A 19041-nucleotide genomic window follows, 5' to 3' on the forward strand; every position below is an offset into this window, starting at 1 on the left:
GTTGGTTCTTATCAGCTCGACTCAACTATCGGCAGTGCATGTCAAGCTCAGTGCAAACACTTTCACTTTCGTCGTCAGTCTCATAACAGAACAGGCATTTCTGTGCTAGTGTTCACCACTGTTTGTAGTAAAAGTCTCTGAAGCTATGCAAACAACGGCAGAGGAGAGAATCACCTTCCTGTTTACACCTGCATGTGCATGCCTGGAGGACCTGGATGGTCACGTGATGCGGTTTCAAATCAGTCAATATCGATAATTTGCACAAATTCAGTTTAGCTCCTGACAGTTTTAAAATTCTTTATCGACAGAAAACCATAAGCACTTGTTAAACAATTCTTATTGAATTATATTCAAATACATTTATTGTGCCACGACAACCCAGATTAGGTTTGAAGACACAGACACAGATCATTTCTACCTGAAAACACTATTAATAAGTAGCCCCAAATCTTCTGAATGTCACTAGACAGAACCAGATCATTACCCAGACATCTGTGGGCAGGATAGTTTGTTATATCAGTCAGGGCTCTCGGGAACATCAGTAAACATAAAGTTCACTCCCTCTAACTTTGCGCTCATGTTTGATTCTGTCTCTGAAGAGTGAATCCATAGTGGTGCATTATTTAACCACAGGCGTGTGACTGATGTCTGGGTGAATTGCAGAGAGAGGCATGAGCAGGTCAGGATGTTCCCTCTCCTGGTTAGCAGTCTATTGTCAGCTCCTGATTTCCCACTCAGTGCCCACAAATGCCCTCCTTAATATTCATCTAGGCAAATTCGACGACTCCCACATCTCAATTTGGCTCTCGGCAGCACAGGCCCCAACCCCCAGCTGCACGGCCCCGCGGTCCCAGCCTGTTCTCTGCCGCTGGGTGTCTGCAGGGATGCACCCAGAACTTAGCATCTCATAGTTCTAGCCTCCAGGCCTGGAGGCTGGGGAGGGGCAAATCAAAGCCTGCGTGACTCCTTCCCATTTTTCCCCTGCGTTCACCTCAAATCAGGCTCACAGCAGGGTCGCGTCGTGCCAAGCCTCCGGCTGCCCCTAGCTACCCCTTATTCACCCATTGGGGGCACAGGCCCACCATAGAGCAGCTCAAAACCCCACTACCATTTCATTAGGGCTACATTGTGAGGAAGCAATGAGCAATGCAGCGAGAGAGCTGAAAGGTCTGACTCTAAAATGCACATTGATGCACTTTTGACCGTGGAGAGTTACAGCTTTTAAGGTTTTGCACTCACATGTCACCTTAGCATTGCATTCGTTGAGGAATCAGAAACCAAGAGATGCATTTCATCAAGGCTTTAAAGCGAAAAAAGAAAACCACTTAGTGCTCTGATTGGCTTATAGACCGCATTAGCATTGCTTCAGACAGTCACAGTCCAGCAATGATCAGCCATAACCTGTTGGTCATTTAAGCTGTTCTCTGTAACAATGTGAAATGATTGTGTGCCAGAGTCGAATAGGGCCGAATTGTGTCCATTTGGGATTGTTGGGTTTTTTAGGGGTGAATTTGGGCATGCAGCCCACCGGACCAGAGTGGGCCAGCTTTCCACTGGGCCTCAGCATTGGAATCCCACTTCTGACACCAGAGTGATTCGGACCAAGTCTGTGGCACTCAGATTAGGAGCCGCACGCCAAGAAAAATGGATATCCAGCCAAAGCAAAGAAATACAGAGCCAACAGTTTGGGATAAAATAGAAAAAATAATACAGCAATTTCAAGCACATCAAATCCAAATCCAAACAGGCCACTGGGAATGTTTCCACCTTACAGTAAAGGATGATATCATAAACTTTTTTCACTTCACTTTTAATAGTTCAGACTTTTACGGCGGTTTTTTTTCCCCCTTCCTCCATTACTCTGATGTCAACATGGTATGATGCTGCGTGTTTCTGCGACCGTCAAAGTGCATATTCACAATTTCCGGTGTGGTGCACTGAACAGGCAGAGCAGAGCCATCATTAAGACAGTTAGCCGGCACTCACTAGGAGCTGGATAATTAGACACTTCAAAGGCACCTGCCCACCATCTCATAGGGGCAGACATCACTGCCCCCCCATTTAAAAGCATGTTAACTCCTATCTGAGGCTAGCAGGCTAATTTAACTTTTGACATTTGATATCTAAGGAATGAGAGGGATCAGCCATTTAGCTGGAACAGGATTACCCCGGCAAATACACACCCACCCATCCTATCACCCCCAACAGCCCTCCTCCTCTTCCTCTTCCTCTCCTTCCCCTTCAACCCCCCAAAACCCCCCTCTCCCAGTCAGGCCGGATTCATTAATTTTCCTGCTGCTAAGCACTTTATCAATGACTGGTGAACGTCTGAGTCCAGAGTGGACTCTCTCTCCCTCCCTCTCTCTCCCTCTCTCTCCCTCCCTCTCTCTCCCTCTCTGTGGTGATTAGGCCTGTGGATGTTTGGATGCTGTAATTCACCGCCTGCTCTGTCGCCACTCATCCACTCTCACACCTGCTCTGCAGCTTAGGAAAGGAAGTGAAAACTGTCTTGGAAAAGAAGAAGCAGATTTCCAAAAGTTAAAAATCATGAGCATTGACGTGAACAATTTTAAGGGATTTCCATCCACACTTTCATCCAAACCCTGCCTGGTTCTTTTTCTCCTTCTGTTTGTGATTATCTGTTTGAGAAACAGGGATTTGACTCCAGTCGTTAACGCTACCCGTCAGACAGATGAACTCCTGCAGTACAGTGCAGATCCAAACCCCTCATACACAGTATATGTAGCACACATGCTTAGTATGTTTACTACCACACAGCCTCTAGTGATGCTTAAAGGGCCAGTGTGTAACATTTAAGAGGATTTATTGGCACATGTTGAATATACCATCCATAAGTATGCTTCTATAGTAAGTGTATAATCTCTTTAAAATAAGAATTCTTTGGTTTTCATAACCTTTCACATATACTTTAGGCAAGGGGCTCGCTATCGAGTTCTTCAGTAGTCTGGATGGACAATACAGGCAAAAAAAGGAGAGTTTTATTATGTAAATGAAGAATGACATCCTTTCTGGATTTTGGGGAAAAATGGAAAATAGTTAAGCAGAGGAGTTACAATCTGCAGCGTCACCGATTGCTTTGATGCTTTGATTATTACTAGTTCATGAGACAGATTACCGATATTTGGAACCAATATTTACAGTAATAGATAAAAATATCTTTCACAAATTGCAACGCAAAACTTTCAATGCCTTTAATATTTATCAATACCTAAACATACCCTTTCATAGGAAATTTAAATAAAATAAAATGATGCATAAGCTGTCCTCCAATAGACATTTGGTTACAGGAGCTTGAGAGCAAATTGCCCAGAAGAAGGGATGCAGTGGAGCCACAGTAGTGCACTTGCAATCATTTAATATGGGTGATTGTTAAAATAGAATTTATTTTTTTTGTTCATTTTCGAAAGCACCGCGGCCAAATATAGCTGGTTACCTTTAACATATCACAGGTGGAAAGTAGCTGGGAGTTGATTTGCATCAATCACGCGACATTAGTCTCAGTCCGATGCCTTTCTCTGTGCTGAATGTCTACATTACAGGTTGAATCCGGGGCTAAACGAAACTGTGACGGATCTGGGTTAAATGAACAGCACGCCCAGGCCTTTGATGCGGCAGCTGGTAACACTTACTGTTCATAACCCGTCACATTTGGACGTCAGGCCTTTTTACCGGAGAGCATGACAATTAAATTCCAAACTACAAGCCAAACACTGTAAAAATAACACAACTTAAGTGACTCCTTCGCCCTGCTCCCACGGAGAGAGGCCATTCTGCGCGTGCAATAAGTTGCTTGGTGTTAAAAAACAAAATCCAAATTTTTACACATTAGTTATTTAAAACAACATTTGCTCTTTTTCCACATCTCTTTTCTTTCCATTGGGACCAAAAAAAATAAATGTCCCAAGTCGCCTCACAAAGGATCCTTTATAAACCGATCAATCATCGTTTGCTTTCCAAAACCCCATCATCATTACAGCAGTCACTACACAACTTCAGGCCTGACCCTCGCTGGCCCTAAACGTGAATGGGAATGTCTGCTTTTTAAAAAAAATAAAAAATAAAATAACAGGGTTATTCACCCCCTCTGTGACTTTAAAATGCAGGTGAGACCTGGACCCCATCATTACAGTGTCTGCAGCAGGCAGGGAAAGCTCTGCAGATTAGAGGATCTGCTGTGTTGGCCAAACAGACGCAGCCACTGTGAGAGGCTGGAGGTGAGGAGAGGAGCGGGAAGGGTGCTTTCTATGTGATTAGATAAATGCCTCTGTAATGCAAAAGAAAGCACAATATAGGGTGAAGGCTGTAGGTATGGAGGGTACACATTAAACTACAGACTTCAAAGTTTCCCCTAACTTTCTGCAAGTTCTGCAAGTTGGGTAACTAAGTTTATGCATTGCACTCGCTGACGTATAACACGCATAACACCTTTGAATGTGTGTTTTGTGTTTCTCTGTGTGTTGTTTTCTCTACAGAAACAAGTTTTTTCTTCAACTTGGATGGTTTACAACAAGGTTTTGGTAAAGTGGTGGTAACCCAATATACTGTTTCATCTGTGAACAAGTATGTTAATTAAGAACATTTCCTCATTACGATGAGCGAATGCGCTCACTGTTGGAATTTGCTGTTGCCGATTAGTTGTGTGTACACATCGCTTCTTAGACACAGAGTTGGTGCTTTTTGAAAGCCGACAAACGCAATTCTTTGTCAGAAACTGGTCCTGCTTTCAGAGAAGTTACATCTTCCTTACATCAATTGTTTGAAGGGGCTGTATGTGGAGAGATGCAAAAGTAACACTATGTAAGAAGAGCACGGGATCCTATGTCTCAAACTAAAGTTTAAGACTACACTATGAGAGAGAGTTTAATGCAAATTTAATCGGGGGACAATTTCGCAGATAAAATACTCCTTTAATGTTTCATACATGGGACACGTTCCTTTATCTGGCCTCTCTGTCGTTTTTCCCTTGATCTTTTCACCTCTCCGTTCTCCTCTTCATATCTTCTACTCTGACGCTCTCTGCCCTTGCGTCCTCTCGCATTCCCTCCGCCGCTGTCCGCTCTCGGTAATGAGCTCCCCTCATGTATGACCTCTCCTGTCACTTCCCGCCAGCGGAATCCTCTGCTCCCACCGCAACGCCGCCTCCTCCTCTAATCTCTGCATTACTTTGCCATTAATCCCACATTCCACACGAGGATGGCTGCAGCGGCTCGGCTGACATGTTGCCTCTGTAATCTGGTGTCCGCACTGAATGAATCAAGGGGACGGGAGACGAGCGGTGCGGGGGAATTATCATAGAAAGAGACTCAGCTGCTCTAGGCTGCTTTAGGACTCACCTGTAGCATGTTGCACCCCCCCCACCACCATCCTTCATCCTCCCACTTTTACCTCTTGACATCCAACCTCCTCCCTCTCTCTCCCCGTGCTAATCACTTAGGGTTTCCTGCTGTCATCCCTCACTTTCTCAGGTCTTCTCCGTTTTCCCATGTCTTTCCCAAATCTCCTGAAGCTCCTTGCATCTCCCACTCGCCCGTTTTTTTCCCACTCGCTCCTCAACCACTGCCTCCCTTCCATCCATACGTCTCCTTCCCTCCCTCCAGAGCCGCAGTGGGACTGTTGGACTCACGCAGCCCCATGCTGAGCTGCTCCAGAGCCAAGCCAGAACAAAGGGCCCATTGAGCCAAGAGGAGACGTAATGTGCGGCGCCTCTGACAGCGCCGAAGATGAAGTCATGAGGTTACCAAACAGTTAATAATCACGACCTCGTCCTCCATTTGCACCGAGCGTGTCAAAAACAAAAAAAAAAAACGGAGAGAAAATTAGAGATTATGTGTCTGCGTGCACGCATGACAGAGCATCTGCAGTATGCAGGAACACATGTGCATATCTAAGAGCATGTGGATGGATAAAAAAGCTTTTAAGAGAGTAATGAGATACTCCGTGACACCCAGAAATGTGCTCAATCACTTTTGTAAATACCACGGAGGGAAAAACAAAACCGTCGCAGAATTGCACTTGTAGTTTTGGCTTCGCTCCAGCTGTGCTAAAGAACACCCAGCCCCAACCCACCCCCCGCTTTTCTTATTGGAGTCTGTCTGGCGCAAAGTCTGACATGAGACACATCTCCCTGGGACTGGAGCTGTCGCTGCGAGGCCCACACTCTGAACATCATTAGACTCACAGCTCCAGGTGAGATCATGCAGGATACAGGGAAGACGGAGAGAGCTGCGGTTTGTGTTTGTGTCTCTGTGCAGAAGCATGCATGTGGGAGCATTAATCTCACTGCCACTGAATGGCCACTGTCTATTAAAATGCCTTTACAGGACCACTTGCTTGTCAAGAGGCCTCCAGGCTGAGTTGTGCTCAGGACAAGAGAAGGAGGAGGAGAAAGAGGAGGGGGAGCGAGTGGTGAAAGACAGCTATGCAATTGATTAACATTAGAGGGACTTGCTCAAGTTCAAATTGCATGGCCCCTCTGCTGTAAGCTACAGACATTTGTTTCCCCGCAAGTAGAATGTTTCTTTCAAACCCTGTCTCTGCTACACATCTGAGTTCAATTCTCCGCATGCCCTCTCTCTAAAAATCAATTCCTCCTCCTCTTCTCTGCTCTTTTCCTCCAGCTCTACGAACAGACCAGGGCGAGGGGATTACGCTGTCCCCCCCGCCCCCCAGATCCAAGCAAGACAACAAATGGTTCTTATCAACTGACACCCCCCCCTGCCATCCAGGAGGAAGAGGCAGAAAAACTGGCCAAGCCGCTTCGGCACGGATGTGTTTCTGGGCTCTGTCTGCCAATCGCGGCTGCTCTTTTCACACTTAAAGCCTGAGCTATTTATGAGAGCCCTGGGAGAATGCGTGCGCAGCACCAGAGGGTGGGAAGAGTGGAGAGAACAGAGCCGCTGCTTCTCAACCTCTGCTTCTAATCAATCACTAGAAATCATTGCCATGGTTTATGGCCTTTGATCCTGGCTCCTCTTTCGCACTACGAGGGAGAGAGTTGGCTGAGGAGACACAAGGGGGAGCAGAGGGAAGGGTGAGAGTCCGGGCCCAGGAGGTGTAGAGGTCAGGAGAGAGAGATTAGGGGGGGTATAAGGCCTTTTTGCTCTCACTCAAACCTATAGGTATGTCTCGATTTGTGAGCTCAGTGTACAGAGCTGAAAATGGCCTGGAACATACAGAACATTGGCAGATATAACACAAATGTTTGTACTGGATACTGGATAAGTTGTGTTTGAATGCTGAATTTAAAAAAATCATTTAAAACTATGTCTAATGTCCTCGGTCAAAAAATCAAATTGAGAACAGCTTTCAAAAACTGAACTTAGTTTAAAGGTTTTAGAGACAAAGGTTTTAGAGCCAAATTATTTAAAACAAAATGGCAAAATCTAACCAGGGCCAGAAACTTAAATGACCAAGTCAACATTTGATCTCACTGACCTTTATCAGATGATAATAATGATTCCTTTTCCTGGCTTCAATTGATCATGTTGTAAAGAAACATCTATTCTAATTTTAAGGAGGTGTTTTCTTTCTCTCTCTGTGTTAAGCTTTTAAAACGTCAAAGAAGGTCGTGGTCTTCAAAACCTTGCTTCCTTGGTTGCACTGTGTTTTGAGATCAGCTCACTTGCGGGGGCCCGTCCTCCAACTCTGGTGGCAACGCCACTAGTTGCTACTTCATCCTCTCATTCAACGAGAACCCAACTGTGGTAAGGAGGCGTGACTGGGTGAACAAAACAGAGAGGACGCGGATAAAAACACACTAAAATAAATCCTCCTGGCAGGGTCAGGACACTCCTGCTTTGTCCCGCCTGGCAGGAGGGAGGCCACTGATGCCTGACGACAAATGGACAGAGTGGTAGAATAATCAACTACTGTTTCTCCACTTTATGGCTTTACGAGTTTATGGGCCTCCCTCTCGGAGAGAGGTGAGATCTGGCATGGCCGCCGTGCTGCTGGGACGCAGCGGGGTGAGCCCGGTGGATGTACTCCGATCCGATCACGCGGGTTTCACTGAGGGAGGATGGTTATTGGTTCAGGGACTCGCGAGTGACCTCAGACTCCCGGGTCATTCTGGCTCTCAGTGTGTCAGTGAAAATGACCTCAGGATTCTCAGCAGAGCCTTTGTGACGGACAGCATGAACTCTAACATCGCATTACTTTTAATAACCTCTGACTGAATCGTTGAATTAAGATTGCACTTGTGAATACTGGGTTCAATTAAAGGGATGGTGTGTGTGTGTGGTTGGAAAAAGGTGTTTGCCGAATTTCATACTTCACACATGTAGGGGGCGGCATATTCGTAGAAAGTTGTGGTGTTCATATAAACTGGGAGGAATCTTGCAGCGATAGAATGATTGAAACACAGGTTTGGGTTTTTAGTAGCAGTTAATGATCAATAAAGTCAAATCTAATCTAATGTTGGACTGAGGGAAGACTATGAGATGGGGCAGGGATTGTAAATTAGCGTCAACATAAAAAAATCACATCACATCATCATCACATTCTGGTGATACAATGGAATCTTGTTTTCCTGCAAACTGAGCCGTGTTTCCATATTCCTATCCGTGATAAAATAACGGGAGATATGTGGGAATGTCACAGTGGTGATAAAAATCTCAGTGTTTGGGGTTATGAAACTTATTGGAACGAGAGAAGAATAACAAGAGCTTAAGTTGTTACTTGAACATCCAAATGTGGTTAGGGATTTATGAGTTGTGCTTATTGTGGTGGTGTATCCACAGTTTTTCCACTGCAATAAAAGATTATTACTGACATTTCAGAGGTTCTGACTTTGTGTTTCTTACCTTTCAAATAAAGTGGTTTATAACTTGGCTAAACTGCTTATTTACAATCCCTCCCATCATCTGGCGTCTCGTGTCTCTTGTCTTGTCATGTTCCCACAGTTCGATGTTCCCATAACAATCACTAAAACCTTAACAATTAAACCTGAGTTATATTTGACAGGACTGCAAAGTATAACTTTGAAGTTCTCAGCCTGGTTGAGAATATACTCCGACCCAAGTCTGTCCCTTTAGGGAAACGGGGTTGTGAGGAATTCTGGGAAATGAAATACTTAAATGAAGTTCTTGCTCAAATGGTGTCAGCTAAAGCCGCAGAGAGAAAAGTGCAAGCATGTGTGCTTCGAGTTACTCATCCATGTTCACCACAGACAGTCGCAGAACAGATAAAGAGATGTGTATTTTTCCACTCTTCATAATAAAGGCGCCAGACTGTTCCTTGGAGTCCTAGTCCGTCAATACTGCACCTTTTAAGGTGTGAGGTCACCCCCGAGTTGACCATGTTCCACTTGAGAAGTCGGATAAAACATGAACGCAAACATATTTTGGGCTACCCATTGTTAACAATGCCAGTCGATAACAAGGTTGCTCTTTCCAAGTTGGAAATCCATACTGTCTGTTATGCTTTGACCTCTCTTTCTGTGGCGCCATCTCTGATACGTTCTTCATTTAACGAATGTCGGGACAATTGAAGCACTACTGCTAGCACTTCCTGTAGAGCATTTCAGTTCCAGTTTACTCATTCGATGTATATTGACTAATCGTAGCAGCCCCAATGAAGATTTGCTCCAACAAGTAGGACGAGCACTGACCAAAAAAAAAAAAAGAAAGAAAGAAAGATGCAATTCCACTACAGTTGAGTTCTGGCGGCAGCTCGTCAGCATCCTAAAGACTAGAGGAGGAGGCTTACATGCATCCTCCAGCAGTGAGGGAGCAGAGGAGCTCCAGCAGGGAGCTCCGAGCAGGCGGAAGTGTGCCAGATAATGGAGCCCAGGCTGGGCTGGAGTGGGCCGAGCAGCTAAGGTTCCCCTCCACCCTGATTAGCAGCGAAGCTAAGCTAATCCTGCGCCTCAGGCCCCTGTGAGGTGGCTCTGCCAAATGCCTGTCCCCCTGCTGCTGCAGGAAATTGCCTTCAGTGCAGAGGTCCATGAAATGGCTATGACTCACCAAGACCAAGCCACTGTGCGTGCACATGGATCAAGAGTGACTGATGGTAACAGATCTTATATTTTATAACTTCCATGGATGTAGTCTTCTGGTTTGAAGCCTTGGAAGTGGCACGGAAGTATCAGTAATACACCAGGAAGCAACTCTGCCGGTTATAAAAAGAACTCTGAATGGAAGTGGAGGTTTCAATAGAAGTCTATTAGAAAACAAGCCCACTTCTCTCTTGATTTACAACATTTACTGAGTTAATGGTCCAAATCGCTAGTTTCAGGTCTTCTTCAATAGGAAATCATGTCACTTTTGTAAATTATGTTCCCATTTAGCTGGAAATAGACGATAAAGTAAAGCACATGTGAGCAGGCGTCCAATTGGTGCCAGGTTGCAGGTGATTCAAAACCTGACATGGCTCCGGTCAAATTAAGTAAATCTCAAGAATTCAGTCTATGATACCACTGTAAGGTCAACTACACTGGGATACATTATTTTCTTCAGTATAATTCTTTTTATTGGATAACTTGTATTTGAATGTATTATTTATGTACCATACAGAGGTCTTTTGACACTAAAGGCCAGTTTTCCTGTGTGGGGTTGTGTGTCAGGCTCTATAACGCCTCCTCCATTGTGCTGTTTGACCTGTGGGCCAGCCAGCGCTCCCATGAGGTCCCTTATCCCTCCATCAGTCCTCTCTCATTAGCCACCACAGGGAGAGCCCAGAGTAGGGCAACACAGAGGGGCCCCGACTTCCTCCTCTGGCCCCCATGAAATACATACTGCACAAATACAGATGGCAGACATCACCTTTTGGCGGTTATGATACAAAACTGGAGCATTTCTGAAAAATAAAAACCACCATGTTGTGCATCCTTCCAGATCCCCCTTATGCTCAAACATTGGTCTACATTTATTAGGCTTTTTCGGGGTGTTAAACAGCAATCTTATTAATGTCCCTTTCAAAAAATCCAGATATAAATGGGTTTTTGAACAAGATGAATGTGTTTAGTCGTCATTCACTCCCTGCTAAAACGACTGAAATGTATGCACATTTTTAAGGGTTTCCAATTTCTTCTTCATCTGTTTAATTTTTTGGCACCAAAATGCATATTTATCCTTAGACCATTAGCAAAGACTTCACTTTTTTATAACGTTTCGTATACAGGGCCTTACAACTTCCTGTTGACTTTAAATGGGGGACTGAAATGAAAGACAGTAAGGACGACACTATCATTATGATGTTGTTTTCGGCACATTCCTAATGTCACATTTCACGCAGAAAAAACTGGTGAAAAACAGGTGAACTACTGGCGACGGTGTTAATCGTCTTTCTTTAGCGGGTTCACCCAGGTTAAAAAAAAATCCCAGTTAATTTTAGTGTGAAAGAGGCTTGAGTGAAAAGCAGAGGTGGCAGCATGAGGATGGAGGAGGAGGAGACTGGGCAGGACACAGTGCAGAAACAGTTGATTATGAGCCCCATCAAGTGATCAATGATTTCATTAATAAGACGGATCGCGCGGCTGTCATAGCTGTGACACGAGCTGAGGGATGATCCGTTCCCAATGCTCCATTTCCCCACTCTCCCTTCCTTCCTCCCTCCCTTCCTTCCCTCTCCCTTCTCCCTCCATGTCTTTCCAGTAATGCCTCCCTCTGCCAATGACAAGGGAACGCCAAGGAAACAAGGGATGGAGCTGGGTGTTGATGGAGGTGAAGGGGAGGGGGGTTAGTCATAAGGGAGGGAGGGGATGGAGGGGATAGACGGGGGAGGGAGAAAAGTGAAAATCCATTTTGAAACCCATTTTCAATTAGGGGTCCACAAGCTGTTATCACAGGTGTCCCAGAATGGGGGCCCGTAAGTGAAAATGTCTCCTATCCGTTTCTGAAATGAAACCTTATCTGGGAGGCACAAAGATGGCGGGGACAGCGTATCTGTAAATTACTTTCCATCCCCGCTGTTAGCGGGAACTTTATTTCTGTCGGATGACATTCCCCTCTATTTACTGTTGATCATTTAAATGGTTGCCTAAAAAGAAGGTGGCCCCTCACTCTTGCTCTATCTCACCCCCTCTCTCTGAATCATTCTTCCTGCTCTTCCCATCAGAAAAGAAGCAATAAAGAGTTCTTTTTTTCCCCTAACACTTTATCCACACTCTCTATTTGCTTAGGGATTTCTCCCGTGACATACACTGAAGCCTAACATTTGTTGCCCTTTGAGTCTTCCACTTTTTTGTTTCTGTGACCCCTGCTCTTGCCCTTTTAAGCACAACGACAAACAGGTGTCATCTCATTCACTCCATGAACTGCCTCACAGGGACTCTGTTGTGTCGTGTGTTCAAACACCATTTTCCTTGACAATTTTCTGAGTTGCATTCACTTCTTCTCCTCCTCCATTTTTCAAGTCTCATCCTATTACTTACACTAACTCCCCTCCTTTTCCTCAAATCAGCAGCCCCCGAATCCTTAAGGTCCAGCCAATCAGAAACGTCTTCCCCTGTTCAAACCTTCATACCCCGCCTTGTTTTTCCTCTCTTTTTTATTAGCAAATTATCCCATGACGACAGGATTTCTTCAGCCAAGGAGCATGGACATCTTTTTTTTTTTTTTTTTCCTTTAGCTCAGGACCCAACAAAAGAATCAGAGGACTTTGTGGTCCACCTGCCTGTCGAATGATGAGGGTGGGAGAGGAGCACAAACCCCCCCACGCCTCCCCCTCCAAAAAAAAAAAAACTCCTAAAGAGCACCAAACACAGCATTGTTGTGGCACAGTCGGCCCTTTTGAGCTGTCAGTGCAAGAGGAGGGGGCACAGACATGAATGGCACACAGGATGAAGCCACCATTTAGCCAAGCATGTGGGAGCACTCTTCCAGGACTCAATAATTACTCTGTGGTTGCTCAACTTGGACAAAACTTACATATTGGGGAAGAGAGTGCTGAGGGGTTAGTGCGTTGAAGTAGGAAATTTTAGAGCTAATAAGCAGACTATGACCGGCGACTAAGCTCAATATTTGTTTGCGAGACATCCACCATGTCCGCTCCACCTGCTCTTCACATTCTCTGCACTTTTCCAACTTAGCACACTGTTGCCGCTCACACACAACGGGATTTGCGCTGTGCTGAGATCGGGGGGCGGCTACTCTGCTTGACGGGGGGAGAATATTTCGACCACTAGGGTTCCACAGCTGCTCACAATTACCTTTTGTTTGCACAGCGGCAGCAGGGCAAGGGCTACGGGGGTTAAAGTTGAGGTGAGTGTAGGGTTACACCTGATAAGAGGTTATGAGTTCTGGGGGCGACTTGGGAATGTGCTGTAATTATAACCACACAAAGAATGTGTAAGCTATCTTGTGATTCCAAAAGGTAGTTTGGGATCTAAAGGGTACCTTTCGACGCTTCTAAGTATTATCCCTCCACATCGTCAAGTGAATTACGTCGACTGTATTTTTTTTACAACACTGCTTAAAGCTGTGGCACATTTTCTGACGTGGCATCGGAATCAGCATCGGGAGACTCCTATGCAAGGTTGTGAAGACAAATCTCGCCCTGATAATTACCAGCACATTAGAAAGACAAAATTCCACAATCATGGAGCCAAATTACATCCATGCTTTATCTACAGAAAACATTTTTTTCCTCATTGCCTTTTTAATAACTAAAAACAGCGCTGGCCATCTGGGAATGACAAAGAGTGAGTGTTCCTAAGATGCTTCAGGATGCATTACCTTACCCACTTCCTGTGATAACTCCCATATGGGGACCGAGTCACAGCAGCTTATTTACCCTTCCCCAGGCTGTTTGCCTCTTGTTCACACTTGCGGTGATCATATTTGACAACAGCAGAGTCGGAGGGGGGGGTCGAGTTGACGGAAAACTCTATCAGGCCACCAGCTCCAACTACGGGAGCCAACACTCCATCCACAAAACCTTTCCAAAATCCTCTCACTGCTAATGAGCACAGCTGCAGCTTATGCTGTGGTGATCTCAACTCTGGTTTTGTTATGACTTAAGCTTGATGCTCCAAGGCTTCCAGTCAAAAAAAAAAAGAAAAAAAGACTGGCTTCTAATATTCCTCATTCCGGCAGGACCGAGAATGAAAGGGTGAATGGCGACGGGCCTAATGAACTGTAAGCTCCACACCACTTTTAATAGCATGTGTTGAGGACATTGCTATGTAAACATGCCAGAGTCCTGCTACCAGTGAGCGCTGGATGTGAAGCATGAGAATAGGGAATAAAGTAAACAGTCATCGGCAAAAAATAGTTCAGTGTCCAGGTCTTTAAATCTTTCTTTTTTGAGAGATGGTCAGTTTCATCTTAAAGCAGTATCTCAGCGTAGACGACTGGGCCAGACACTCAAATATGTTAGAAGATAGAAGGTGAAGTGTTGTAGCCAAACTCAGAGAGGCCTGGAACACATCAAAGGGAGGCTGCGTGTTTTTGAAAACATAATCAGATTCAAATGACCTCTTGATGGTCGAAGCCAATCTTAACCACTGTAGATACCCACATTTTGGAAAAAAAGGTTATAAGGTGCAGAAAACAACATACCTAAATAGCAGCTGTGTAGTCATCGCTCATGTTTTTTGGACTCAATGTTGCTATCACTTAGGTGGTAAGCTGTCAAATGGACTGATCCAACCCCCCCCCAAAAAACTGGTTGTGTTCCAAGAAACCAATTAAACATGGCGGTCAAGTGTACAGTTGCATTCAATTCCCTCGAGTCAAAAAAAAGCCCACTTATGCCAGGGTTTAAACGGGTTTCTCACCAGTGAGAATGTGGCATTCACTCCCGAGTCATATGACTCTGCGATGCACACTAACGGCATAAATGGGAACACAAGACCCGCGTGAACACGCTCATAATCGCCCTCGTCTGCTTCATTTCTTGGCAGCTAGGCGAATTCTTTTATTCTTTCTCTCACTTTACTTCGTTGGTGCCTTGAAAACACTCGCCAGCTGTTGAGTTTGGACAAATGAACACAGAGGTGGCACAGGGGTCACCAAAAAAAATGCGATGCATACCATTTGATGTGGTGCTGGAGGCCACCGCTTTCTCGCTGACGTCATTGCGCACTGACGAGCCCTTGGTCGCCACAATGGTCTCCACTCTCTTCTTCTTCTCAGCTGCGGAACTGGCCTGCGACTGGTTTTCCATGGCGATTGCTCATTCCTTAACACCTCATGGAGACAAGATAACTGGAGGGAAAGAGAGGGAAGACGAATCAGATCACATTCGCACAACACCGTTCCATTTCCAAAATCAAAATAAATGCGTATTAAGTTTATTTGTTTCTAGCGCTTGATCTGCCATACGTTAAACATTTTATCAATAGACCGCCTCGAGACAAGACTTCAACACAGGGAACCTTGTCAGGAAAACTTCAGATCCAATCCTGTCTTTCCAGGATGCCCAGAGCAGACCTGGGGTCGATCCACCAGCTCACCCTGATTTATTTTAACTCATACCTGCTGGGCTGTGAGCTGCTTGTGAGTATAGGCTGTTATCCTGTCCTCCAACTGAAATATAGGTTATTTCAACGGTGTCGCGCTAAACTCCGCACTTAAAAACAACCCTATAAAGCAGGACACCCCGGCTTTGTATTATATATATATATATATATATATGAGAACACACTGGATATACTGATAATCCTGCTGCAGCAGTCGTTCCAGAGAGAAAGAAAAAACCTTAAGGGGATACCACAGAGCGAGAAACGTTCACAGGCCTGGAAAAAAAAAAAACAGGGATTGTTTGAAGGCCCTTTTGGGAATATCATGGTGTCGGGCAATTTTTCTTTCAAAGAATAAAGGTGGTTCAAGTTAATACTGTCTGTGGGTTTAGAAGGGGTTCAGCCAACAGTCTAGCAGACATGCTGCTCAGTTCAGCACCTCAGAGGCCGTCTACAAACTCTACTCTATCTAGGTCACGGAGGTGTCTGATTATGGAGGCTGCACGGTGATACACCACAACCGACCATTTACACAAAGTACAGGACAGCTTCATATGGTCCAATACAGAGGCTTTACTTAGACGCCATAATTCATGGATGATTACTGGAAATATTTAGTCTGAGTGACATTTTCCTTCCAATAAAGACCAGCTAATTCCCTACCTGTACTACTTAATTGTCCTCCACCCTGTAAACATTCACGGATGCAAAGGCCACAAGCAACGCAGAACGCAAACAGAGGCATGCTGCTGGAACTATGGGAGAAAAGTGGTGGGGAGGTGGAGGAGCAGGCCCGATTTTTACCATCTCCCCAAGGAGGGAAGGCAAGGGGGAAGTGGTGAGGGGGTAAACTTCAGACAAACACTGTGCGCTTTGTTTGTTTTTTCCCAACCCCCTGAAAAACCAGAGTCTGTCATCCATTCTGACCTGGCAACAACATCTGTAAGCAATTGCTGGTTTATGAAAAAAAGAAAAAAAGAAAGAAAAGGGGGGGGAAAAAAACAATGCAATTACTCCCCTACCAATCAAAACAGAATTAAACAAGAGCTTGTCCTCTAATCACTCCCACATGCATACATGTGTAGCCGTCATCCACAACCAAAGAGGTTTTTGTCCTACTTGCACAGATATCATCTCGAATCACTGCTGTGTGCATTTGATAGAGGAGATGCTTTCATTTCTGGGGGTCTTTGCGGTGCAAGCGAGTTTAATTGATAGAGTATGTGCGGCAAGTGAATGTCTGCATGTGCACATTATTTGTCAGTTTCTCTGATCATATCTGATCACAGGCACCTTTTCTTTGACTCTTACTTCTACTCCGAGGAACTGAAACGATCAGAAGGAAACTTTTGAGTCTCTATTTTTGATAACTGCCATTACATCATGCCAATGACTAAACCTGGGCAAAAGCAGTGTCGGTGGAAAAAGCACCAAGAGAGGAGGACTTTACTTTACAATTACTATTGAACAGCTGCTAATACACCATTCCCATTTGTTAAGAACCTGTTAACACCTGGGTTTTCACAGGTTTTTGACCAGTGGGAATGTGCTGAATCGGCATTCACTCCCATATGAAAGCACCTGGGGTTTTTTGGCGTTGGCACTGATCAGCATTGGTGGGAACACAAAATCTGGGTGAATACACTAATATCTCCATTGTCTTTTCTTTCTTTTTTTTCATTTTTGGCAGCAATGAAAATTTCACTGTCATTCCCTGCACAGTGCTCATTCATCTTCTGCAGTTTGTAGATAGCAAACCTTACCTATTTTCAATAATTTGGGTGGTTTTCTCATTTTATTAGCACCCGAACATTGTTCCCTAGTCACAGAGTTTGAAATAGAAACCAAAGGAAGAAATAAAAAATGGTAACCACCATAAAAAAAATGTAATTATTGTGTTAGTCTGACAAAAGCCAGACAGTTTAACTTGTTTAACATGTTAGTCCAACTGTCCAAAATAACTTCTCTTAGTCATAGACGAATGACTTTTGTATGTATGTGTTTATCTGGACCTGAACTGGCCAAAGCGCTCTGTGCATGCGTCACCATTCCCACCGCTGACCTTTGACCTGGAAGAAGCAGGTACATAGAAGAAGATGATGAAGTGATAAAAACATGGTGGCACTTTTTAAGTCTGAAGGAGACTGATTTTGTGCTCTGTCAGCTTAAAAAATGATCTGTTTTGACGTTAATGGATAGTAAGAAGACTCAGAAGGGAGCTCAGCAAACCAGAAACTGGCTGATACTGACAAGGTGATAGAGGGCGCACCACTAACTAGCGTAACAAAGGCAGACACACTTCATTCAATAAATCGTTTTCCCACTGGTGTTTGTATACTGGGACAAGGAGAGTTGTAATAAATGGTGTCGTCCATAGCTTGCATAGCATAACTGTGCATGTGTGTGTGCTTCCAGGTGAGTCCGATTTAAGCAAAAAAATGTCTGACAGTGCAGTGAATAAGAGGGGTCAGGACTGGGGTTTTGTAAGGGAGGTGGGGAGAAAAGCGGGGCATTCCACCGGTCAGAGAAATATTCACAAGTCCAAGCCACTGAAGCGTGTCTGACCGGCCTTTTGTGCTCCACAAGGCAGGCCACAGTTCCGAAGCAGCAATTAAAAGCAGGACCTTTTCACCCATAATCCCTCTGACCTGGACGCCCACAACCCCAGTCCTGCAGATGTCCCGGTCTTTGCTCTCGCCTTTGGTGTTGCTCGTTTTCCTCCCCGTCCCGCTGACACAAACGACACTTGCATCTGTGTTTACAGAACATCAAGACATCATCAAGTGGGGGGAGGGGTGTCCTGAAGTTTGTCGTTTTTTGCATTAAAAACGTTAATCTGAGGACAGCGATTCTTGAATCAGTTTAAGCTACTCTCTAATCTACTCATACGCCAGTCGCAGAAATGTGACAGACATAACCGTCTGTGTGAGGACAGACCCTGCATCAGCGGTGTGTCATCAAGGCCTGGCACAAATGGAGGAATTAGAGGCACTGGTTGCTACCGAAAATAAATGTTAATTTCATATTAATGTATTTCCTGTGAATTGTCTGCCCTACACCAAATTAGAGAAGAGCGAAAAGAGGGCGTATCTCTATTTGTGCTCAACTCTAATCCTTGCACACAGAAAGGGAGGCGATTTAACAGGTTTAAAATACCACAATTCACACTGTTTCCGCAGAAAGAAGGAGGGAAAAAAAAAAAACATTCTCAATTTATAAGCACATTAAGCAAATCAATTTAACATAAATTATACGCCTTGGCGACAAAGGCGCCGAGTTGAAAGTCATGTGGAAATTGTACACATCAAAGTGTAACACCAAAATAAACTTTTGCCTTTGATAGAAGAAGAATTCAGCTTCTTTTTTTTCCCTCGCTCCCCTTCATGTGAGCTTAAACAACCGCTAACAGCATCAAAAATCACTGCCGCTTGTTGTTCAGAGGGTCCGTGTCTTTACAAGCCTGCTAAATGAAACGGCTCAAGGTGCGTACCTGCAGCTCCACGGAAACTGAGGGACATTTCTATAGAAACTCTTGAAGTGTCGTCTTAGTCACACACACACACACGAGTTACTGTATTTGTGTTCATTTCATTAGGGCGGCCGCTCAGTGTCGAGGGCCC

The 19041-nt window shown here is 44.7% G+C and overlaps 1 protein-coding gene across 2 annotated transcripts in view; it reads right to left on the minus strand.

The window, feature by feature from the left end:
* gli3 (GLI family zinc finger 3) overlaps positions 1-19041 on the minus strand; it is a 111622-nt gene that overhangs the window by 74348 nt on the left and 18233 nt on the right. For both annotated transcript variants that reach the window (XM_058626383.1, XM_058626382.1), the window contains exon 2: positions 14994-15167. In XM_058626383.1, the coding sequence (XP_058482366.1) occupies positions 14994-15126 (133 nt within the window). In that variant the 5' untranslated portion in view covers positions 15127-15167. The remainder of the gene's footprint in view (positions 1-14993; positions 15168-19041) is intronic.

The sequence above is a fragment of the Solea solea genome, chromosome 1 (assembly GCF_958295425.1).
Source record: "Solea solea chromosome 1, fSolSol10.1, whole genome shotgun sequence".
NCBI lineage: Eukaryota > Metazoa > Chordata > Actinopteri > Pleuronectiformes > Soleidae > Solea > Solea solea.